The sequence below is a fragment of the Nesoenas mayeri genome (assembly GCF_963082525.1).
Source record: "Nesoenas mayeri genome assembly, chromosome: 7".
NCBI classification, from domain to species: domain Eukaryota; kingdom Metazoa; phylum Chordata; class Aves; order Columbiformes; family Columbidae; genus Nesoenas; species Nesoenas mayeri.
In genome coordinates this window covers 31,871,725-31,898,873 of record NC_137551.1, presented here as the reverse complement: position 1 = coordinate 31,898,873, position 27,149 = coordinate 31,871,725, and the positions used below count along the sequence as shown (strand labels likewise).

Below are 27,149 nucleotides of genomic sequence, written 5' to 3'. Positions count from 1 at the left end.
CCATCTTTCACTATCAAGATGCCAGGAACTATATATAATCTTTAAGACACAGGAGAACCAATTGCTAATAGATGTAGGTAGCACCTCTCCAATAACCGGTCTGAAGAGGCACTGAAGGTAATATTGTCTAACAGTTTAGCTGGTCTAAAAGCAAGAACACTTTCATAGTCTCTCCTCTATAAATGCATAAAAAGTTCTAGTCACTTGTTATAACTATACATCAGTGGGAGTCTTTTTGATCTTTTTTCCTTCAGAATAAAGAAGTACAGTACTTCAATATTTTTTTTTTTAAAAAAAAAAGAAGCTTTCTGAGGGAAATGGGCACAGTAACTTGTTTCATTCTCTACAGAGTCAATTATATAGCTTCAATTTGCCTTGCACCACAATCAGGCAATACCAGCTTTGTGCTCTCACTCGGGTCTAGTGCTAAGCTTGGAAATCTCGGGAGCTCAAGTCAAAAACTTAATCTAATTTCTTCTCTGTGGATATTTTTTCTCTCAAGTATAAAGGAAACATTACACAATGACTAATACACAGCTCAAAACACAGCTCAAAGCTGCCATCTCTAGGTATTATGTTCTACTACTCTTCACACTAAATTATTTTTGTTTTTACAAGAGACTAAAGGTCTGAATGGAAAAATGACAGAAGTTTATCTTAAGTTAATTTTAGAATTTAATTCAGAATTATGGACTTTTTCACTTGAAATTTCTTCAGCTTACATGATCAGCTCCTTTTGGCCCACGTAATATTTGATATTTGACATGATCACCAGTACAAGCAACGTTATTACTTGACATGAGCGGTGCTGTGTTCATTATTAGTGAATCCTGATTACTAGTTAACATGTGCCTTTGACAACAGCAACAGCTTTTTCACATGTGTAGTGAAGTACACTTGCTTTTAGCTTTCACTAATATTAAAAAGAGTTGCATTTCCTCACAGAGATCTGAAAAGATCTCTGAATCAACACAGATTATATTAAATATTTGCTGGTAAAAGTATCTCTAAAATATTAGCACTGTCAAATAAAAAGGTTAAATTATATTTAAGCCTTTATTCTGAACTGCTAAATGATACATTACTTGAATGTTTCCCCACTAAAAGGTCCACATTCTACAAGAACTGTAATAGCTAAAGGTACCGGTCAGAAAGATGTGACCTTTCAAAGAACAGCTAATACATGAGTTATGAATCAGAGAACTGATGAGAAGAAAAGCGATCTTTGAGTTCATCTTAGGGCACGCACAGAATCTAGTTCATGTTACTATTGAAAAGCACCTCTGCAATATTAACCATGCCAGCTACAGATTCTACATCTTTGGAAGAGCAGCAGATGCTGAGAAGAAGGAAAAAAACACAAAACACACACAACACACACACACAATTCTGTTTAACTTCAAAAGCAGCACTAGATAAAAGGAAATAAAATCATAAAAATAAACTAAAACGTACAACTAAAAGGATAAAATCTGTAATGACAATATGAAGAATTTTAAGGACATCTGCTCAGATCACATGTACCACATGTATGCTTCCTACTACAAAAATAATTCCCATTCCGAATAAAATAAAGCCTAACTTAACAGGAGGATAATGGAGACTGTTAGAAGAAAAAGTCTATTTCAAAATAAAGGTTCAAAAACTCCATGGATTAAAACGCAGAGATATATAAAGAGAAGCAATGAAACAGTTTAATGAGTTACCTACAATATTACATATAAAGTACTAGCACATCATTTTACAAATGCATTAGAAATACAGACAGCTAAATAATTTGTGGTGCCCACAGACAGTCTGAAGGGGTATTCTGAGGAGATAAAGCCACAGCAATAAAATGAAGTTAATTTTCCCCGTGAGCTCTTCATGGTAGACTTTATAGGTATTTCCACAGTAGAAATTAATAACAGAAAGCTATAGTAAAAAAAAAATAAAAAATAAAACTGACAAAATAATCAGTAACAAGTCACCAGGATGAGTTCTGAAGGAATTTAAGAACAAAACAGCTGACCCATGTCTGTACTGTGCAACTCCCTCCTTAAAAATGTGTCAGCAGTAGGAGGCTGAAAAGCAACAGGCAGAGAGAACTCAGTGAACACACGGATAAGACAGACAGATTGTGGGAAAGTATAACTTCTGTTTTCAGAAGTTGTTGGATCTTTCAAATCACTGCATTCCCCTGAAAGAATCAAAGGTCTGGTTGATAACGGTTACCTGCAGTTTCCAAAATATGCTTGACAAGGTTCCTCATGACCTAAAGAAACTGAGATGCTCTGAGACAATCAAGGCAGGTAACACAAGGGTAAATAATCCAATAAAGAAAAGTATAGGGAAAAAATTGTCACTTCTTAAATGAATAAGGGTCATTTGCGGTGTCCCACACAGATCTAAAATTGGGATTTGTTTGTTCACAATACTCAGAAATAAATCTGGCACAGAGGTGAATGGAAAAATGACAATTATTTTTGACAATATTATGTTACTCAAAATAGCTGAGACAACGGTCAGAAGAAAACAATTGGAGAAGAATCTCATAACACCTAATGTGCAACACTTGGACAAATAAAAGGGTAAACAAAAGTTCAGAGATAGGCCTAAAGTGATGCACATGAATAATAAGCAATTTTAATTCTGTATATATGGTAGAGGGTTTTGAACTGACTCAAATGAGCTCTTGAAGTTATAATCAATAGTTCTGTGAAAATATTTGTTCAAAGCCAACAGTAGATTTTCAAAAAGCTAAAATACCGTCAAGTATCAAAAGGACAAAAAAAATAGATCATTAATTCTATTACATCAATCTTTGAGGTATCAATATACTAAAGACTGTGATTCCCCTGATCTCAGAAGGGATATAACAGAACTAGAAGAGGTAGCAACAATGACAACATGAAATTGCTGCCTGCTATGAGATTATTAAAAATGCAAGAAACTTTTAGCATTGAAAATAAGTGGTAGAGGATATGACAGACTTACAGAAAATCATAAGTGGTACAGAGAAAATAAATGGAAAATACTATAAGAATTGGGGATTATCAAAATTAAATAGCGAGTATCAGTTTCTCAAAATATGGTATTTCTTCACAAAATACACTGGAATTCTTGGGCACAGGATGGTATCAATGCTAAAATAAATATACGGCCTGAAAAGTTGGAAAAAGTAGAACATGGATTCATAATCTTTCCACAAAAATACTATTGTAACTTTGAAAATCCCAGCTTCACACTAGGACAGTACTCTGAGCATGCTTCTATATGTTCTTGTCATTTCTTCTTATATTCCTCCTTAGGAATTCACTGTTACCCATTATTCAAGACATGTTATCAGGCTAGATGAACGCTTTGGTCTGACTTGACACAATCTCTTTTGTTCTTTCCAGCTGGAGGTGTCTTATACAAACAAATGAAAATTTGGAATACAAATTCTGTATTTCTCTGCCACTTTTAACAAGTTTGCTGTCATCTGTACAAAGCTAAAGCATACACCACATTCACTTGGGTTCTTTCTATTTTGGTGACATGACTACAACTAGCCAAAAATTAGCAAATTAACAAAACATTTATTTTTTTTTTTTAACAAATATAAATTCTCTCTATATATTCTATCAGTACAAAGATTCCTTTTAGTCTTTTTGTATTTGTGTGAAATAAGTCTTTAAAAGCGCTGTCAATAAAACAGCAAGCAGACTACATGATACCAGTAGAAGCAAAACTGCCAGTAACTCATATTTATTTGAACTTACAGCAGTACGATTTGTATTTTAATATGGTCTTTACTAATAATAAAACAAAAAAAAATTATGTCTTGCTGTCCTTAGGGCATTAACAGACCTTAATGGCCCTGACCAGCCTCATCCAGGACTGATCCCCTGGGGACGGTGCCTGGTCAGTAAGGGCACTGCCCATGTGGGGTCTCTCCCTCCCTTATCAAAACAATTCCAATTACATAAAGCTCCTTTTATTGATGGATTTAGCTCTGAATGTTTACAGTCAGCTAATAAGTGACTTAGATCTATTGCACAATCTTGTTCCAAAAATTGTGCAATACATCTAAGTACTGAAGATGACACTTAATACAAAATACTTAGGGACTAGAAATTACATTATCTTCCAAAATTTGCATTTATGATGAATCATTTTAAGATAGCTAACAGCACATACAAAGAAATTAATTAAATAGCATGCTGAAGAGTTCAAACCTGATATAAAGCAAGAGTGTGTCCATATCTCTGGAGCGGCCCTTTGGATACAGGTACTACGTTCCATATACTGCTTTCCAAATTGTAGCTAGAAGAGCGAGAAAAAAGTAAACATTTTCTACGTGCAGAGAAATAAAGACTTTTGTATGTTTGAACTAACTTCTCTTTGGCAAAGTATTAACACTTCATCAGTCACTGTTGCTTATGTGACATGGTCATTCGTTAACAGCAATAATATGACCACTTCTAAGTGTTAGAGCAAACACCCACACACAACCAACGCTTATCTGCTTATACCACAATCTTCTGCACCGCTTTGAAAACTTATTGTTGAGCACTCTCTCAGTTGTATGGTTGGTTCTAATTTCCATTAAATTTTCATTAACAATTAATTCATTAATGGATTAAAAGACAATAAGATGGAAGAGAGGTAAAAAATAAGATGACATAGAAACGGAAATCACCAAAGATGACGGGATTTGGTTTGGATGATTGCAAAGATGTGGAAGAAAACAAGAGCTACACAAAACCAAAACAAATTGGCTAATAAATGTATCCTATTCCTTTCACGTACCACATTAGGGCCTGTATATATATACAAGTCACTATACAAACAATAAGAAGTGAAATATGTATGACTTGTCTAACCCTACCGACTGGTCACTAACAGGCTAAGTGCATATAAGTCTCCTATAATTATAAATTTCCTTCAATAATGCAAATAGTATTCTAGATGTACTATTTGAAAAATATCAGCACACGGATTTCTTTTGCTTTTTATCACTACAAACATTTTAATGTTTTGGAGCAAAGCACATCACAAGTTTTCACAAACCTAAGAAATTACACGTTAGTATCACAAATAGATCGACGCTACCTATATTTTAACTTATTTTAATCACAAGAAGATTGCAAGCAGAAAATAACCCTGTTAATAAAGAATCTAAAGACACATAAAACTTTCCATTAAATTGCAGGATAGAGGCTGCCTCCATGGTAAGATCTGTTTTCCCTAAGCCACATCAGAAGGAATATGAGCAAGGAGAAATCACTTACTTCAACACCATTTGGAAGGAGCTGTAGTTGAAAGTGTATCCGCCAATCACCCACATGAATTTCCCGTGCAGAACCGCCTTGTGGGACGCCCGGCCCACGGAAGGGCTGAAGGGCTTGACGTTGGGTAGAATCCAATAAGACTCCGTGGAAGGGACGTTCAAAGAACAATCTGGGCCTGTTTTGCAAACAAATGTGCAATTTGTACAATCTGTTAGAAGGGGATGTTAAAGCCAATAAAGCAGAAACAGGGGAGGCTTAATTACAGATGTCAGGATTGCTCATTCTGATAAAATACAGTATAGAGTTTTATGTTTAGCACATGCTCAATGAAAAAGCAACTGACAACAAGGGATGTCAGTCAAATTGAAAGCGTTAGAATAGCTCAAATAATAATGATACATTTCTGCACTCTTCTCAGAAAACAAACTGTATGAGTCACAAATTGAAAGAAAGGCATAATGCATCATATTTTTACATGCTGTATAGGTCTAAAGTGTGTAGCACAGTATACACTGTGTGTTACCTCTGGAGAAAAACTAGCCTGCATTTGAACTAACCAGAGTAAGCTTATATCAAAGCAAATAACACTACAGTAAATAAAGTTACAATATAGATTATACTATAATAAGTCTTGGGAATCAAAATTTCCCCTTTGCCAAAATCATTCTGGTTTGGTTTTTTGAGAGTAAAATACACTATAGAGTGCTATCTAAAAAGATTGATTTGAATATTTAAACTTTCTAAAATTCTACAGATCCCTCCACCTACAAAGCTACTAAACTCCACAACTATATATTATTTTTGGAAGAAATTTTACGCCATGATTTTTGCTAAATATGGAAAAGTCAGCAAAGTGTGTCATTTTTAAGGTACATGATTATTAAAATAATGAATAGCAGAAATAATTCTTTTTCATTTGTTCTGTAATAACCAAAATGTGATCTCTTCATCATTAGTTCATGTTCTAGATGTGGTATGAGCTTTAAGATCTTGTTAAAACCTGAATATATTCAGAAATTTGCTTAAAAATAAAAAAAGACAACAGCATATGCACTATTTGCCTCTTGTCAGAGACTGTACAGCATTACTAACTGGTGTTATTTCTAAGTGGGGAACACTGAATTTTTAGGACACCAATATGTTCCACCTTCAGCATTATCAATCACAGAACTGAAATTTTTATCACCAGTGATGGCATACAGACATTGGATGACAGCTAAATTATTTCTGTAATTTGACTTTGATACTCAATGTTATGTCCCCCTCAGCTGGCCTGACTGGGATAAATCCTTCCCTCAAGCTATTATAAGACATTACTAAAAGCAAAGGCTGTTGAAGTCAGACTGGGCATGACCTTCTTCAGAAATGCAGTGATAACATACTAAAAAAAGAAAAAGCAAACACACACAAAAAACATAGCAACTAGTCTGTAACCCAAATATCACACCTGATATCAAATTTTTAAAAAGGTTCCAGGGAAGATCTGGAAAACTACTGGCCTGCTATCCTTCTGTTTCCACCAGACAAATCAGCAGAAACTCTAAGAATGGACAGAATTAGTAGATAGATAATTGCCATCTACTTGTGAAAATCAGTGTAGCTTTAGTAAAGAGAAGGCCTGTCTTCTGATGCTATTGAACGCCTTTGAAGATATCAGGATGAGGTGATCCAATCAATACACTGATATGGATTTCCGTAAGGCTTTTAACAAAATTCTTCACCAAAGACTTACAAGGAAACTGTTTTCAAATACTGTTGTAGCAAGAGAACGAAGGTCTTTGCATGGCTAAATAATTGACTGTAAGATACAGTAAGAAATAGTAGACAGGAGTAAATGGCCACTTCTTAGAGTGAGGGAGGTCGCCCATGGAGTCCCACAAGGATTCAATGTATACATTACTGATCCTGGAAGAGGATGAGCAATGAAGAAAGTCTGCTGATAAAGGAAAGTACTGGAAAGCAGAAAGAGTAAGATGAGGTTTGAAGAACAACAGAACAAGTTCTTGTCTGACCATGTGACTGAGCAATAAGATTACACATTAAATTCAACACAGATAAATTTAAAACTATGTAATGTATGTTCTATTTTGACTGAAAAGAAAGTAGCCTCTCAACTAACCATCGCTAGTAAGTAGTAAAGTCTCACCTTAAGAGAACAAATGAAAATACCACCTCAACATACAGCAGTGGTCAAAAAAGCAAATCATATATTAGGAACAGAGAACACTTTTGCCTCACTGTATATATCAGTGGTTTGCTACAATTAGAAAACTGTGTGCTCTATTCAAAAGAAAAGACAAATAAGAGCTGGAGACTATTTACACAAGAGTAATAAGGATGTTCAAATTAATTAAATGGCTTCTGCGATTGTAGTTACTAAGTTAGCAGAGACTTTTTCTCTTGGAAAAAAAGAAAATTTGGAATTTATTGGAATTTTGAATGAATGATGTCTATAAAGTGACACTGAGGATGGATAGGAAGAGTCTATGGTTTCACTGATTGTAACAGCTGAGACTTATCAAATGCAGCTTGAAGAAGCCACATTCGAAACAAACAAGAGGGGGTAGTTCTTCATGTAGAAAGTATCAGATCTCCTTGGCAAGGATGCTCCCTTGACAAAGGATGCTCTGGAGACAAAGTTTTCCACTGAGTCAAGGAAAGACTGGACAAGCATCCAGAAGGGAGAGCTATTGAGGTTTACCAAATAAGCTAAATAGGTAATTTACATCCAGTTTGTAACTTTAAAACATTATCCTTGGGGGGCAGCAGTAGGGAAGATTACATTTTTCCAATGTGTATTATCAGTTTTGGGGCAACTTGTTACAATTAATTCTTACACACAATGACAAATAATCTGTATTTAACCAGTTATCAACTTTTCTTGCACTCTACAGAAGAATCATGTCCACTTGTATCCAAATTACCTTCCATTCATTAAATGATGGAGACACTCCATGTCCATTCTACCCAGAAAAGATTAATGGTATTTGAATGAGGTCTAATGAGAGTATGAACAATTCAGTATATTATTTCTTAAGCGTTAATAATAGATACTGTAATAAAATTGTAACTTCAGCAAGATTCTGGTTTGGTAAATCACTGCAGGAAACACTTGACTTGAATCTAAAAGTGCCTAAAAATAAACAATTGATTAAATATTATTTGATCAGAGAAGAGCTCAGAATTATGAAAACAATGCCTCCAGTCAGTCAGAAAATAAAAACACATTGATGTCTCTCATTTCAGCTACCAGTCTTGCACAGAAATGTAGCAGTCAACAGTGTCCCCTAGTGGCAAATAAAGAATAAAACACACAAACTACTCAGGCCAATCGATTTGAGATTTTCGTTTCTAGAGTCAGGGAACCACAAGAATTCATACAGGAAATACAAAATATTATTCTTATCTATTCTGTATTTAGACAACAATGACCACATTAAAATGAGCACAAACTAATATTTCATGTAAAAAGTTAACAATGTAGAAGTCTTAACTATGCCGCTAACCAGATCGGTGATTAAAATAATGTCATATAACTTTCTTACAACCTCAGTGCTTCATTCCTGGTCTCCATTGAATGACTAGCAAGGTGAGGGAGAGGTAAGAAACACCATGAACCCACATCCTGTTCTGGCCTGGAAGAAGAACACAGTCTAAGGAGACACACCTGAACTCAGGAGCTTGAAAGCAGTAGGTCCCCCCCTCGGTTTCTTCAGACAACACATTAATAGCCTGTGCATGACACACACGCATGCATTAAAGTGCCATCAGTTGACACTGCCACTGGAAGAGGCAACCCTGGCTGCCTCTCACTACATACTCTCCAGCTCACATCGCTGCTGGCACTGGTTCTCACATGGCTGCGCCATAAACCAGACAAGGGGAAGCATCCAGGTTAAAACTTGGCTTTTATTTTAGCCAGTTTAGCTTTTCATCTGGATGTGTTCTTGTGTAGGATTCACCTTGCCCACCACACATGACTGTGCCACCACAAGTAAGACTGCATGGCCAGGACAGCCTCTTGAGTGAAAGTGTAAAACATTCATGGAGTTATCACTGTATGTATCAATAAACACAAAAATGGAATATCTAGTTGAAAAAACCCAAACTCACTTCTATTGAAACATCATTTAAAGAGCAAATGCTCATACGTGACTACTGCCTTATGAAGACAAGTTAAGTGTACAACTTATAAATATCATTTACAAGCTTTCCCTTCTTAAGTACATACACCATGAAACACCACGATCATTTTAGCATAATTATGTTCTCAGAAACACCACATTGATTAAATAAATGCCCTTTGTGCAACAGAGAGCACTACACCTGTAGGACAAAGATAATCTCAAAAATGTTTTATTCTTTTCTATACAAATAGAATTTTTCTCCATTTCTTTAAAATTTTATTTCTTTCTTATCTTCCTAATGTGTCACTCAATCCACTGTGGAGGGAAAGGGCAAAAAAATAAAGCAACAGCAAACAACAGCAAACAACTTTATAAATCTGAATTGGAAGTCAATTATAATTCTATACATTCAAAAGAGAGATTTACCCACACAACATATGAGAAGGAATCTAATGTCTATTTATTGAGGAGTTTCATGAACTGCCAAAGGACCAATCTGTTCCAGTAGTTCAAGTCGTAAGATCAATTTCCACCTAATGAGAAAACATCATCTACCATCTTCAACTCTAATTTTTTCCCTTGAGATCACAGGAAAAAAAAGTATTGATGCATTGAACATAAACGTCACAGTCCTGTTTTGCATACAGTCTAAAAAAGCATTCAAATAAAGTAGTAGTTGTTGTGTATCCCATAGTTTGTGTGATATCTGATCATTTGAGTGGAGAATTATTGCTTTAACATAATTTTTTAACCACCACAAATACAAATCAAATATCACTATTCTCAAGTACCCAATAAAATCTTCATATGATAATGAATTTGAGATTACAAAAATATTTTTGAGAAAAGATAATATATCTGACTATACTTTCAACAAAAATTCTCTTGGAAGTTTCACCAAACAGTCAGTCATCCTCACAGGAAAGTGATGGGGTAGTACTTACATAAAAATACAAAGTTGCTACCTGAATTAAAAGATAAATGTCATTCAGGAATGGCTCACCAGCACTCTAGTAGTAGCTGCAGTTCATGTACCTGCACACTGGCAGTGACCAGCTCCACAGCATCCATATGGGATGTAATTATCTCCCCTCCCCCCTTTTGCAGGTAGTCCAGCTCCAAAGGAGACTTAATGGCAGACGGCAAGATCCTGGGTAGGTGTCCAACTAAAGCAGCACTGTAGCAAGCTGTGCCAGGACAGCCTCCTCTGTGCAGCATGGAACAGTCAGAAATCCTAATGTACACAAGCTGATGCAGTTCTTGAAATGCCATCTGGTTGCTATTATCCAGTCCCATTTCTTCCCTCAGCCAGGAAGGGTGGATCGTCCAAGGGTGACCTGGCCTTGGGGAATCTGCAGGGTAAGTCTGACAAGCCAAAGGGCTGCACTGCCTGCCAGTGATACAAGCCAACAGTGTGTCCTGGCAGCTAAGAGGGACAACTGTGTCCTGGGCTGCGTCAAGCACAGCATGGTCAGTCGGGCAAGGGAGGAGATTGTCCCGCTCTGCTCCGCACTGCTGCAGCCTCACCTGGAGCACTGCGTGCAGGTCTGGGCAACACAGTATTAAATGGACATAAAGCCACTGGAGAGCGTCCAGAAGAGGGCTATGAAGTTGGTGAAGTGTTTGGAAAGGAAGCCATATGAGGAAAGGCTAAAGTCACTTTGTTTGTTCAGCGTGGACAAGAGGCACCTCATGGTGACTACAGCTTCCTCACAAGGGCAGGAGGAGGGGCAGGCACTGAGCTCTTCTCTCTGGCAACTAACAACAAAACCCAAGGGGATGGTAAGAGGATGTGCCAGGGGAGGCTTAGGTTGGACAGCAGGAAAAGCTTCTTCACCCAGAGGGTGGTGGAGCACTGGAACAGGCTCTCCAAGGAGGTGTCACGGCCCCAAGCCTGATAGTGTTCAAGAAGAGACTGGACAATGCCCTCAGACACTTGGTGTGAACTGTGGAATTGTCATTGCAGGGACAGGAGTCGGACTCAATGAACCTTGTGGATCCCTTCCAACTCAGGACATTCTGTAATTCTATGGTGTATGTTGCCCAACAGCACCCTTTACTGCTTGACTTTAGGTTTAAACCTCGAGATCAGCTAGGCTGGTGCAGAAGAATAAGGCCTGACGCCACAACAGTCTTTACCAGCAGCACACTGCATGGAAAGCCTTCCCAGTCTTCCATGACTGAGCACGAGTTATAGTCTTGTATATGTCTCTGCATGGGATTTGTCATCTTAAACAAAAATTGTTTTGCTTATTACTGTCCTATAAAAGAAGCATGACAGCACCCACTGGATTTCAGATTTTGAGATTCCATGCTAATGTCAGCAGGATATCAAGTCCTAATATCTCTGCTAACAACTTTTAGAAAACTTCACAGCTCTAATAGTCAAAAGCCTCCTTCCAGTTTTCAAACTACATGTACTGATGAGCAGTTTACCCCAATTAACCTTCTACCAGTGTTGATACCACTAAAATTAAAGAGCTGGTCTATCTTTTAAATCTATACACCTCACATTTGTTTATAAACAGCAAGGCTATTCCCTCCCAACCTCTGTTTTACTAGTTTAAACAAACTACATTCTGTATCTCCCATAGATCTGATCATCCTAATGGTTCTACCTCTGTGCCTGTTTCAATTTGTATTCATAAAAGCGTAGCAACAAAAGGCAAATATAGTACTAATGTTTTCACCTATTTAACTGTAGATCCTGTGACTAATCATCCTTCTAGTGTACTTGACACTTTACAGCCTATAGTTCATAGAGTATATAAAATTAAGAATATTAATTAGTTCATATTCTAATGGAGATAGACAAGCAAGTTTTCTTACATGTAACATTCCACACTTAAATCCAAGATTATAAAAGAAATTCTTAATAATCTTAGTCCCTAAATGTATTAATTTACAATTTATACTGAAGTAATTACATCCCACACATTACTCTAACCCTTTTTTGCAAGATATTCGGGTCCTCCTTCATATTTAAAGTAACTCCCACCTTTCTATTACCAGATTCCATCAGTGGTCTTATGAGTAGATTATAAAAAGTTATGTAACAAGATCAGCCCCAAGATCAGTCTTTAAGTAGTACTGATACCTCTCCATCCTAAGTTACTTGTTCAGCATACCCACTCACATTTCACAATTAACAAGCTGTGTTTCCTTTACTGTTCCCTTGTGTATTCCCTGACTTCTTCAATTTCAACAATTTCCTATCATCAAATGCTGAGGTTCAGATAAAACAGTACATTTTCTTGTCACTTTTCTAACAAATAATTTCAGTATGAACTACACTGATAAATCTGCATTTCAACTGTTTCACTGTTCAATCACACTTTATGTTAAATTATTTCTTTCTTCATATTATGGTCTAAATCTTTACACACTGCTGAAATCAGGCTAATAAGTTTTGAGCTGCCTGAATCACTTTCTTCCTGTTCTTAATTAAAGGTGCCACAGATAATGAGCTAAATTTAGTATCTTCCCTTACCAGGGAAATCAGCACAATCTATCCCCTTCTTGTGTTCAGGATATAGTACTGCATTCGTTCATCAGTTTAATCAAGTGTTTGTATGTTCTACCTTGCGATATTTACATGCAAACATTTTAAATAAATATTTAGGAAGTCATGGATCTATTTTAAATGGATTGCATTTTTCATTAAAACTCACAAATATTAGGGGATTCCCTAAATCTCAGCTTAATTGCACACGGAGAGCATTATCAACAACTTTAATGCATCCAACCATTTATTGAAATGAATTAGATAATTTCTACAAAACCTGCTTTCACTAATCATCAGATGACACCACATAGGTATTTAAAACTGAAGCTGGCTCTTCACTTATCTGTGATGTTCTTTCTTTTGCAATAAGGATATTTAATTTTCTCAGCCAGAATTTTCAGACACTAAATTTCTAATTATAATAGCTATATTTTGCTTACAAATAGCACAAAGTCCTCCAAAGATGCTTGACAGATTATTAACTTCAATCTGAACACAAAACTGAAGAACGTGTTTCCAGTACATATATCAAATAACCATTCATGTTAAGTCAATTCCTTCCTATAAATTCTGTATATGCAAAATTTTATCAGACAACTCTCATTTCTACGAGACACATAATGCAATTTACAATTATGGTGTGCAGAAACTGGATTTTAACATAAAACTGAAAGAGCAAAGAATTACTTGGGTTTGTGGTTTCATGTGTATATATAGCATTTAACAGGACTATAAGAATGTTTCTTATGCTGAACTGATCCTTGGCCAGTAGAAAACCTGAAAAGGAAAATCTAGACACATAGGGGATTACCACGGGTCAGAACAGTTATAAGACACCTGCTTTGATATCTTTTTTCCTTCTGAAAACAGGTTTGTCCAAAGCAAATGTTATCTCATAGGCCCTCTTCTCTGAAAATACTTACTTGTGTGCTTTCTGTTCAAGAACATCCAGACACAACTGGCCAAAATCGCAGTTTTCAGACCTCTCAGAATTTGTCACGAGCTCTTTCCAGTGCTGCACTTCAACTGTCACTGCATGGGCTCATATCTCAGACCTTTTCCACTGGTTTCAATGAATCAATGCCACACAAGCACAGCTTTGCTAAACCTCAGCAGTGAGTAATAAGGCTGGCCAAGAGTGTACAACCTCAAAGCCTTCCAACTGAAACAGTCGTAATGAACTCAACACCAGTTCATCCTTTCAAGATAATTTAAGTCGAGTATAGACACACATCAACATAGTAGTTCTAGCCATACTCAAGATGCTTTTAGAATAAATGCTGTAGTAATGAGCAAAGCAAAATACTGATTTTTACAGTGCAGTAGTCATAGAACTCCTTTTACCCTTTCATTGTTTGTTTTCCTCCTTACAAAAAGGCTCATTTTTCCCTACAGAGATGTTATAAAATTCAAGCTGCCTAAATTGCCAATAGACTTGTTTCAAAGTTAATTAGTTTAATTTCAGAATCTGGTCTTCTGCTACATCTCTACCTGCGAGGAGCAGATCTATAGAGAGGAACAACTGACTATACACATTCTACAATTTTTATTGGTGTTTTAACTTCGGCCTAGATCTGATCCTCAGGACTGAGTGCCTGTTTATGGCTGGTGTGCATTATGTAGAAACCTGGAGCTCATCTTCTGGTGTAGTTTCATCTAAAAGAATCCAATTCCTCTGTTTTCAAACCACCTGACGATGCAAGTCAAAACACAGTAAACTTGTGAGGATGCAATTTGGTTTGAAGATACCCTACTGATCTTCTTAAAGACTAGTGTAAACACACCTAACTCCTCCCTATTAGATCCCCTTGTCACTTGCAGTACTCATGGTCAATGATCAAAGCACCAATAAAGTTTCTCTTAAGTTCAATAGCGCCTTCAACTCTTTTTGCACTGCGTGCAGAAAGAAAAAAGATACCAGCACCAAGCGTATCTCCACATCCCACTGGATCAGGGAGATACCATGACCGTGCAGGAGCTCATAGGAAGAACTTCCACTACGTGTTACAATCACCACTAACTCCTTCACCTTCCCACCCCAGGACTGTTTCCCAGGAAGCAAACACCAGTTTTGTGCCATGACTTGAATTCTCACTGGTATTTACACTCCTCCCTGAAGTGACAATCCTCAAACTGGGCACTAGAATACAATGTTATCCCCAAAATGCCTATCTCAGAGAAAGGGTCACTTGCTCCCCACCCAAAATTCCTCATGTTAAAATTGTTACCTATAGTGATTTGCAAGTCTTTTAACAATCTCTTTCTCGGACAGTGTTTGTTTGCCAATCCAGCTTGCAGGTTTTATTCCTAGATCATTTTATATTAAGCGATATTAAGACAATTTTCTAAATTATGACTTTGAACTGGATGATTTAGAGCTCCTTAAAATGAAACTATCTTCCTTTGTTTACCACACAGTGAATCCTATTTACCTTACCCCAACATTTTATCAGGAAAAATTATTTTTAGTAATTGAGATATTTTATAAAATGTTGTTTAACATCAGGCAAAAACTGGTCACTGGAAAATTCTCCAATTAATTACTTGGCTATTGCACATTTTATAGATAGCCATATTTTTAATTCCTTCTGTCAAACATTTTTTAGCCTATTAAATATGTGACAGGTTAGTTATTTCCTTTCCATGGCATTAAATCAAGCTGCTTCAGGAAAACAAAGAGCATCTCTATCAACAAGACCCATAATGTAACTTGTAATCAGCATACAATCCATTCATAGTAGTTAATATCTTCAGCATCTCCAAAGATCGTCCATCTAACCCTTTCCTCCCCCCGAGTTACATCCACAGCCTGTATCAGTCAACATAGGCACATGCTACTTCAGAATATCAAGACACATTAACCAGTAATAGGACAACATAACATGATGCAGAATCACTCTTCAGGAAAAACTTCAGCCTCCTTTATGTTGCGTGAGTATTTTAAATTAACCAGATTTCAAGTAAACACTAAATTCTCTTCCTGTACTTCTGAGACCAGCTATCTCTGAAATATTTAACATCATTAAAAATAAACATATTATTTTTAATAATGTTTACCAAAAAGCACATTTAACAAGTACATTCTTGTTAAATGTGCTTTTTGTTAAAAATAAAATTGTTATTATATCTGCTTTCCAAGCCTAGAAGTTTTTATTGTCACAGCATTATTCAATATTTCTATGACGAGCAGCTAACTGCAAACCCCTACAACAACCTTCTACCAAATTTTTCTATTAACAAGAGGACCCTATTTTTTACTCAAAACAATTATTCTACCAAAGAACGGTGTTGTTCTCTTTTCTCAGCATACTTGTTTTAAATGTGAAATTTTGTTCAGAGATGCTCCTTCCAAAGCATCCACAAGATGTCATCATTGCAAAAAGAAACAAACTACACATGTGCACATGTTGCAAAATATGAAATACTCTTTATGTTATGAACCATGGTTTTTATTTATTGTACATTTCAACCAATGCAGTTAAATGTTGTTTTTTTTCAATATAGGGAGTAAACATATTCAAAAAAAAGAAAGACAACACAACATAAAAAGACCCTGTTTGAGCCAGTTGGCTTGAATTACCAAACACAAGGAAAACCTGACAGCAAGAGTACTAATAGAAGTAGAAATATTTATGGTTCTTTTACTGCAAATAACCTACATAGAAGATACTGTCAGCATAGAAAGTCTAGAGCATATAGATGCAAATAAATAGAACAGAGAAGCAAGTAGTCTCTCAGAGAGCTTAAGGAAAAATTGATATTTTTGTATTGAATAAGGAAAAACAACTATGTATGTGAGTCAGCTCATCTGGCACAGGACAAAAAAATAATTGAAAACTATGTAAGTTTGGCAAAAACCCAAGGAACAGCTAAGCAAATTATCTCTATGTAATCCTACTCACTGTAGAAAAGGAAGATGGTATGTACGGAAATGCTACACGTGAAGAGGTAGTAATAGTGAAAGTTAGAATTTTATTTCCTCCTAAAAACTTCTAATGAAGATTTTAGCACTGTAAATGAAGGCATAGACTAAAAAGCGTTTCCGAAGATTTGGGATTTTTTTCCCCATTTTGTACATAGCGATCTGAAACTGCAAGGAAACTACACACAAATAAAAGGGTGATGTTCTTGCTGCAAATTCTGTTCATGGCTTTCTTACAGAGATGAAGCTTCCAGGATCTTTTTTTGTGCACGACAATCGTGACCGGTTCTGCGGGACTCAGTAACACGGCTGCAATGTTTCCACTCTAACACCATTTTGCTAACTCGCTTCCTTTCTGTGGGTGCGCTGACTGCCTTTTAATGAACAACTTCATTAATTATTAACAAGAGAAATGTATTAAATCTCATCATGTCTTCGGTCTAAGAGGTGCAACAGCTAATAGAAGTAAAAAATGTCATTTCCTCTGACAAAGAGCAATAAAACAAAAGTAGAGACAGGAAGTAATGGGAAGGGGGCATGTCAGCTAAGTAATCTTTAATAGTTCTTTTAAGAGAAGAATGGCAATTTCAATTGGATTCACTTGCTCTGTGTTGAGACTTCTAACAAAAATGATAAAGGATTAAAAAAAAAAAAAATCACAAACATCTAGCACAATTACAGTAAGTTAATCAAACATTTAGGACCTTAAATAACTGACCTTTAATAAGAAACAATTATTTATGGTGCTGGGAATAAAACTACAGCAATGCTTACAGTACATTCCTTACTCCATAGTACATGTTCACATCCACATTTTTGTACCATCATTAACAAAGCTGCTTAACTTCCTTTTTCATTGAGACTATAAAAATAACATACAACTAAAAATCAGACAGTGAATACCTACTTCATGAAGCACTAAAAATATGATGTGACATTAGGAAAGGGGGGAAGAAAACCAAATTCATCTAGACATTAAAATTATTAATAGAATAGGAAATTAAGCTATGGAGGAACAGTCTCCGGAAGCCCTCACAGTTCTTGTGTAGTTACTGCCATTAGTTTTTCAAATTAATAACCCAGAAAGAAGAAAGCCCACCACAAGAAAGCTTAGGTCAGATATTTCCGCAGTATCTTCAGCGAGAAAACATCAAAGCTGTAAGACGTTTACGTCATTCAAGTACAAACATCTAGGTCCACATTAAAATTAACTCCAGAAATTATCTTTTCAATTATGCATATTCTTTATATATGCTAATTCGTGTAGTAGACAGGATTCATTAAGAGCAATTCTTCGTTAAAGATGAACTTCATTCCAAAGAACAAAACCTTACCTTGCCAGCTATCATTGCACACACACAGCTTCTCCCCTGTCAGGTCACAGTACCCATGATCAGGGCTGCCGCAGTTGGCTTTACAATAGGGAATATCACAGGCTTCTCCTTTCCAATACTTGTCACACTCGCAGTACACGCGGCTTGGAACGGACATGCTGGTCGTACACTTTCCATGTTCTGAGCAGTTATTAGGACAAGAATTAATTCTGAAAAAAAAAAATATGTAAAAATAAGGGAAATGACAAACCAAGAGTTCATGATAGTGGTTTTATCTGAGAGTATTCCAAGAGTATTTGTTAGATAAATTACTTTGCTTTCCCCCGCCCAACAAGTTCCTATGTAGTGATAAAACAAAAGTTTAATTATGATTTTACAGGCAAGTGACCTGAAAAGGTTTTAATCCAGGCTTACATACAAAGTCTGTGATGCAGTCAGGATCACAAACATCTTGTACTTGGACAGGCCCTACCTGGACAGATCACCACCTATCTTTTCTATGTTTCAGCTAAAGCACTCTAGTCAGTCATTTCAAATGCTTCTTACTTACAATACTTCAAATGCTTATTATTATTGTATGTCTAGGGACACCCACACTGGAAAGGACTGTGAGCAGTAACCGTTAAATTCCCCACCATACAGTTAAAGGGTTTTTCTGAGTGGCTTTTGTCCATGCTATAAAACAGTATGTCTAACATCCAAAGAGAATAAAAATCGGGAAAACCAAGAAAGGAAAAAAGATGGCTAATATCCTGAAACCAGTTACAGGTAGCACTTCATGCTTTGACACCTTAACAATAAAGCCGCCTTAATCTAGCCTCCTTAACTTCGGAGTCAGAGATGCAAAAAGATGAACAATTGGGCTGGAAGAAGCCTGTTGGTGCTAAGGGAGTTAAGCATTTCTGCGAAACACCCTACTAAACACTGAGATCACAAGCAACCGGACTGCAAAACTATGCAAACTGGTTCCAGAAATGCAGGCAGTTTCTTGGAAACAAGGAGGGATGGAGGACATTGAAGTATGGGGGTCCAAGATTTTCTAGGAACTGAATATGGAAGTCAGGCACCATGTACCTAGTGAAGTCCAAAAGAAGATTTCAAACCCTTTTTGGTGACTCACAGCAAAGGGTGGTGTTGAAACTCAGAATAAATCATTACTACTTGTTCTGACTAAAGAAAAAGAACTGAAAACATCAGAGCCTTTGGCCAAATGTACTTGTGGTAGGACAGTCAGGAGATGTGTTTTCATTTCCTAAAGACTCACACCGCAGAGAACTGATTGTGTTACACTAAAGAAAAAAACCAAAACACCTCTGCCCTGACTTCACTCTCCCGCAGAGAATGTTCTGCAGGAAGGCAAACAGTTAAGTCTTTCCAGTAATAGAGATACCAGTTTAAAAGTAGACATAATTCCACTCCAAAGAGTTGGATGCATGTTGCCCGACCACAAGGAACATAACATTTACTCAGAGTTCTGGAGTAACTTGTACAGTGTTTGCAACTGGTATGGTGCTTTAGTCAACTGTTGCAATGCTGCTGTCTTGCCCAAAATAAAGGAACACAAGTGGTCCATCAAGATGCAGTAAAAGATGAAGTCAAAAACTGCTTTGGGTTATCAAACCAAGGAAGAAAGAAGGTAACAGAAGCAGAGTGCAGCAGATCCATTAAAAGTTAATGCAGCCATAAAAAGTAATTGTAGGTACTACTTTTAGCACATAAAAAATTACTATTGTTGGCTCACAAAAAAAAAAAGAAGTATCCATTGCAATAGAATAAACAGAAGAAAAGAGTACATAAAATTTTGTGAGTTATATATGTAATGGAATTCCAAATTTGGCAGTTTTTTCATTTTAACTCTTCCAAAAAATTAGGTAATGATATGTAGCACGCAACACATTACCAAGTCAGAAAAGAATGCAGAGCACATACACTCATTTCTTAAGAATGCCATGTCATATTGCCATTTGCTCCCAAGATAAACAAAAATTGCAATAAAAGCTTCAGGGATAACTGAAAAATGTATCTAATTACAGTAGAGAAGTCTGCCAGGTGATTGCATTTTACTGATATCAACTGACAATTAAAAATGCCCAGGCTTCTAGACTGCCCTTTCCAGTACAACATAGTTGGTGAGGTTTCCCAACCTCTGAATAGCTATCTATTACCTGGTAAAAGGTAGGCAAACTGCTGCAAACTACAAAAGCCATCTTTCCACAGACAATTTAACAAAGACCTCTTCCAAGAGTATAACTATGGTCAAAAGCACAAATATGTATGTTAAATTAATAAAGAATATGACAAAAATATTACATGTACTTCCACATTTGAAGTGCAGTGCTGGCCACCACATCCCAAAAAATCGTATTTCAGAATCCAAAGGAATTGCAAGAAATGAACAAGAATATCTTGAATCATGGGAAAATTATCACATCAAGAAATGGGTCCAACGGGACTAAGCAATCCCCTCTTCAACTAAAGCGTCCAGTATGGAGAGACACCACATCATGTGTCACAAGCATGTCCCAAATGAGAGAGAAGCTGCAATCAACAGCTGGTGCATGTAAGAAGGAAAAGGCTCAGGCCCACTGGATTCATCTTTAGAGCTGCTGACCCACAAAAACAGACTGGAGGAGAAGCAGCACATACCAGATTAGACTTTGCCAGAGAAACTAAAAGTTACAGTGTCCAGATAAGAACTATGAAGGCAGAATTCAGACTGAGGTGGACAATACAAGGGGAAAGTACTCCAAAAGTAGAGAAAAAAATGGAATAAAACCCTTGTGGCTGGCACAAAAATAGAAGTAGGACTTGGGTGAAGGTGTCAAAAGCCATAAAAGTATACTCATCAAGAAAAATCAAGCAAAAGATTATCCTAGTTCAAGAGAAGAGAATCAACAGCAGATGTAATCTTCCTTCTATAGCTTATGACAACTACAAGTGTTAGATAAATATGGAAAGGGATACATTCTAGTTCCATGTTGCACAGGAAAAACACACTCTTGGAATAGTCATGTGGCTTTACTCAGAACAACATACTTTATCTCTTTTTTTTCCCTTTTTTTATTTCATACCTTAATGACAACTCGTTACCGCCCCAGCTCCCTGGCTTTACAAACATAACTCAAAGTCTAACTCTTATGCTATTAATAAAAATCAATACATAAACACTTTCCCTAGATCTGTCATTCTGCTGAAAGAAATATTAGGCTTATTAACAAAGTAATTACTTATTAAAAAATACTTACGAGTAAAAAATGTTAAATCCAGTTAGGTTATAAGCAGCATCACTAAAAAAGTGCAGCAATGCATAGCCAGATGTTGTAACTACTTCAGGAACAGTTTCATTTCCACGCACTTCAGGGACTATTAAACCACTGGGAAAGAAAACGAGAATAATGGTTTTAATCAGTCTTTGGGAGAGGAGGGAAAAAAAGTCTTCACTCAGTATCAGTCATTATGCTCATTGGTTATTATTGCTGATTGTATGCTTATTTCTAAACCTTGCTACAAACTAATACTGTGATTCTAGACAACAAACATGAACCTGAAAAAATATTCAGTTGTGGAGCAATTCTCATAAGCTAATGATAGTATAACAAAAAGGAAAGAAATGCTGTCATTTCAGATGACAGCAAATTTGAGGTCTCCTCCAGGGCTTTGAAGAATTTGATAATTTTACCCACTAAGACTTAGTCACAATCTTAGTTTAGCAACCTAAGGAAACGTGTACAAAATTACTGCCGTAAGACAGCTTTTTGTATCAAATGGCCCCAAAAAGTCTCTTCCTTCTCCATACAGAAATGAAGGAGGCCTTTAGCAACCAGTTTATATACCTTACACACAGTGCAGCATTACCCGAGTCACAGATTGCAAAATTGTCCCTAAAGTGCGATCAGATACTGACACTGTTGGCCAGTGCCACATTTAATTTAACTCAGGAGTCAGTACTGGAAGCCTACTGGAAAATAGATTTTCTGATTGACCGTCTATGAGCATTAACACTCCATGTAATGTCAGCATTAAGTACAAACCACACAACGGATTTATGCCTAAACAAAAATGTAGTGTGTTGCAATTAATTCTAACATAACTCCACATACATGCTCTCAAGATATTAACAACAGAAAGCAAGCAAGATATTTAAGAAATTAAACCCTCTAATGGTATTTTTTTCCCCACAAAATAAAATCAACCATATAGTACCAGTTAGACTAAAAAGCAAATACACTCACCTAAATACAGCTATTAAAGGTGCATATATTGAATCTCCATCATATACATACATATGGTCCCAACTACATTCTGTGGCAAAGTGATTAAATCTTAATCTTAGTATTGCATTTGGGCTGAAAAAAATAATAAAAAAATATGTAAAACAAAAATATTGAGCTCATGAAGAACTTACAACAAAATGGATCATGCCAGCAGAACTCTATTAAAACCCTGAGTACTAACTAAACATTTCAAGGAGTTCAATAACAAAATTCAGGGCAGGCACATATTTCACTTTATCTCAGAGAGCTTTAAAAATAACATCTTTGGTCCAAGTCTAATAATCCCTGAAGCTAAAGGGACTTAAATTCACCAAGTTGTATCATATTCAGAAACACAAATTTAGGGCAAATAAAATATTCCATTTTAGTATACTCACTTTACTTTACAATGTCAGGAATATGAAGTTTAAAGTGCCTTTCAAGACCTAAAATCCCCTACATGTCATCGTTCCAGTATTGTACTAGTGACTGAAAATAAAAATCTTAAAATACAAATTTAAAACAGCAAGCAATATCAATGTAAGATACTTTTTTTCTCTCCTCCACCCCACACACACATATAACTAGGGATCAGATTTCACCAGTTTTTGGTAGAGATTCAGGTGGGGGCTGTAAGATTTCCGAAGCAGAGATTTTCTTATATGACAAAATTGACAGAATTGCTAAATGTATTCCATGCAACATATTGATGATTTAATTTTTTTACTTCCCCCCCACTACTGACAGGTTCGAGTACAGTTTGACATTTTTGAAAAACATATAGGATTTTTTGTATGTGTGAGAGATCATTTGGAGAGAGCTCTTTGTTCATTTAAGAGGGAGTATTTTATACATATGTGACTTCGTGCAAAATGTCAACACACACAATGTTACTGGGTTGCATTACTCTTCCACATACTGTGCAGCATATTGTTTCCCCCTCTCTCTACCATCTCCTGAGAAGAGGCGGAACAGAGCAAAGTCCAACTCCAAAGCAGGGTTTGTACACAGTCCTGCACCACGTTTCCTCTTCAGCACAGCATAGTGCAGCGCAAATATTCCTGAGCCAGCTTGAGTAAATAGACAAGCCTGGCTATGTCAGAAAGATATTCAGCTATACCCTAGTCCCCTACATATTGAAGCTCCTACTGAAATGATTTTGCAAACTATCTGCTTCATTGCTGATGTGCTTTAATTACTATCTGCATATAAGCAGACTAAATTAGATCAGATAGATCATTACTGAACTGCAGCACAGAGCAGATATCCAGGGTAACTGAGCTTATGACAATATGGCAATAGAGAAGGGTGTAATTTCCTTCTAGAACATTAGGAGAACTCAGACCTAGCTAAGTTCTTCAGCAAAATCCTGAACAACAGCCTGGGGGGAAAAAAGTCCCATTGAAATTAAACAAATTTGTGCAGTTCACAGTTCACCATACCAGTGCATATGTCTCATTATTTCTTTGTAGACATCTGTGTGTTTCTGTGCTGCATAAACTGAAAAATTAGCAAGATATGTGACATCTTTGCTGTATGAAACTGTGGACACCATATGACTTTAAAATTAAATACATGAGGAAAACTAGAGTGCAAAAGAAAGACTTTATAGAAGCACTCGCTTTTGAGCAACACATAGCTGCATAATTATCATTAGACTGGAAGCACTCTGTACTTCAAGCTATCCCTGATTTATCACTGCAGAGTAAGATAATGAGTTAAATAATAGCATCCTGTAACCACATTTGGAACTTATGTAAAGGTACTCAAACAGGCAACAATTTTATCATAGAGTTTTGAGAGCTTGAAGCACTGGACAAATTCCAACATCAGCCTAACTTGCCAGCAATTTGAATGGGAATGGAATTTGGCCAACTCTAAGCAATCCTGAAAATTCAGCTTCAACTTTTTTTTTCATCTTTATAACATTAAAGGACAAAAAACCCCACAAAGACCACATACACTCCATGTGTTTGTATTGTGCTCAGATGCCGTTTCAACTTCTCTAAAATACACAGTACCAAGAACTGTCAGAAAGTTTAAGCTATTAAAATAAATACTTACTATCCTTCAATTAACCATGTACATTTAGTTTTATATTTATAATTTATTGGTCCATCTGTTAAATATCCAGAAGGTTCTGTTAACCTACAAGAGAAAAAACAGTGCTGTAATAAACCAGAGAAAACACAATAGAACAGACATCGTCATTATGCCAATAGTTTCTTCCCAGATTGAAAGAAAACTGAAGGTGAAGGAAAGAGTTAAGACGCTCTTCGTATTTCTTGTCGCACTATTCTTGCTTATAAAAACTAGAATTCTGGTTATTCTATCTCATTGATTTGCCTTTTTCCCTTAGGCAATAACAAGACTTCTAATTTTTCTATTCAGTAGCAAGCAAATACTACACATAATTTAAATTATCCTTCACACCAAATGCATCCAAGCCAATGTAAATTTTTGTTTTGGTTTGGGTTTTTTGTTTGTTTGTTTGTTTAAGAGTGATTTGATTTGGTTTGGTTTGCTTGTTTTGTCATTGCCTTACATCTGAAGTTAGAGCACAGCAGCAGTGGGGAAAACGTCCTAGATCTAGAGAAATCAGGATATAAACTATAAATTGAAATAAGCATATCTGCCAGTTTGTCCCTCGCTTGTTCCTGGTCAGTGACAAGACATGGGAAAACAGAACACTGATACTGAATGAGAGGATGAACAAGTGTACCCTGTTCACATACTTTATCCTCCTCAAAATGTAACAATCTTTGTTGTTTCTCTCCCTTCTCTCCACTGTCCCTTTTCCAACCAGAAAAATCCTTGCTCACTTACACTTAGTTGTTTCTCATACAGAATAACTACATTTGATCATCCCCACTGCCTTTATTTAACACAGCTTTTCTATTCTCCCATACCCTTTTCTGAGGTGCAACACAGAAATCAGCATATTATATTCTAGACACAAGTGAATCTGGACAGTAGCATAATAATGATTTCCACTTTGGTCTCTATTCCCATCTTACCATTTTATTCACTCTTGTAACAACTACTATGCTGACATTTTAAGCACAACTAGCTGCTATAACTTCTTTCTGAGTAATAATGGACAGTTCAAGATCCATTACATACAGAAACTCATTTAATGTAGAAATAGAACCTTTTTCCTCCGTTCATATATATTACTTCACATTAATCTATGCAGTGATAAAATAGCAGATGAAATTCAATAATCTATTATCATAAAAGCTTTCTGAAAGAGCTTATTATCTTCAGCACACAGTAACTTCACTATTTACTCCATTTTCTGCATCCTTTATGATTATGTTATATAGTTCAGGCTTTAACAGACATCACTGGTGGCCTCACTCCACTGGGAAAACTGACCATCCTATTATTTTAAATGTTACAATGATAATGAATATAAATACATACTTAGAAATGCTCACTTCTTTCACTATAGCATGGAAAGATAATAATGAAGAATAAATATCACTGAATGATAAAAAAGCAGATGGGGTTTTATGTTTTGGTTCAGTTTTTTTAATGAACAAATAGACTAGATCAAAGTCCAGAAGAAATGCTGAACAAACTGACCAAGTGGCAGTTAAATTTTCTCACCAGGAGCCTCACTGAACAGAATTCAGCATCTGCCATCCTCCTTTCTTCGAAGCTGTATACTCCAATTTTAAAAACATTCACTACCACATCTACTGCAACCCATTTACATTTGAACTCATATCAAACACTAATTACATACTTATTAACAAAGGTTTGTATTTACAAACATAAAACTACAAACATGTGGAAAGGAAGTAATAACACGGGCACAAGAAAGAATTTAAGACACGGTCCATGTAAATGCTTAAATTTTCAAACAGGTTCTTTCACCTGTCCTGTAAGAACTAGTGTCAGTTTGTTAGGCACATTTTAAGACACTCAGTTCCAATTGCTGGTGGTTTGAGTGAAGATGTTCACCCACACTTTACTTCTGATGAAATGGCACAAAGCTCTGTAATATGGGGAGCTGTCCCAGTAATTATACTGCAAAACATTTTCAAGGCATGAATGCAGTATCAATGATGTATTTCGTGTTTCTGAATAAGAAGAAGAAAAGCAGAGGAACAGCTGGTAACATGAGCGACAGACTACGAGGGGGAACAAAAAAACACACACCAAAACAAAACACACCACAAACATCAACCACATAGTTCAGCCAGCTGAGAGCTGAGAGAACATTTCTCTAATAAAGCCCAACGCACTGAGCTGCTCTGAACACTGCAGGTCACAACTCCCCAAAAGCAATGGTTGCTGGTAAGCACTCTACAGACACCGGGTGATCTCATGAGCAAAGCAATGAATGATGAGGCTGGTAACTCCCATCGCTCCCTTGCTGCAGAAGCTGCAGTGATGGCCATGGAGAACGGCTGCCCGTGCTCCGGCCAGGTGCTCTCACATCCATCAGTGTCTGGACACAGAAAACTTTTGCTTGAAGAAAGCAAAAGACACATGGAGCTTAAATTTACAATATTTCTTTTTGTTGAGAAATATCAGCTTTTCCTAAAGGTATACTTTCATGTTTATATACATGGCAAATAGTTTTTTCAGGGTTATTTCTTGTTTCTTTACATATTAATTACATCCTTTGGACAATGCTGAACATGATATCAACTTATAATTTAGTGGTCTAAGTTGCACATTACTGATTTATAAATCAAGCCAATATTGACACTTGGCCCCTAGCAGAACCTTAGCAAAGGTG

At 36.4% G+C, this 27,149-nt stretch overlaps 1 protein-coding gene across 1 annotated transcript in view; it reads right to left on the bottom strand.

The window, feature by feature from the left end:
• ATRNL1 (attractin like 1) overlaps nt 1-27,149 on the bottom strand; it is a gene marked incomplete at both ends in the record, with an annotated part of 484,917 nt that overhangs the window by 418,629 nt on the left and 39,139 nt on the right. Inside the window, 6 exons of the mRNA XM_080348357.1 lie at nt 4,200-4,287; nt 5,256-5,430; nt 18,144-18,352; nt 21,389-21,517; nt 22,376-22,489; nt 24,461-24,544. Of these exons, the coding sequence (XP_080204483.1) occupies nt 4,200-4,287; nt 5,256-5,430; nt 18,144-18,352; nt 21,389-21,517; nt 22,376-22,489; nt 24,461-24,544 (799 nt within the window). The remainder of the gene's footprint in view (nt 1-4,199; nt 4,288-5,255; nt 5,431-18,143; nt 18,353-21,388; nt 21,518-22,375; nt 22,490-24,460; nt 24,545-27,149) is intronic.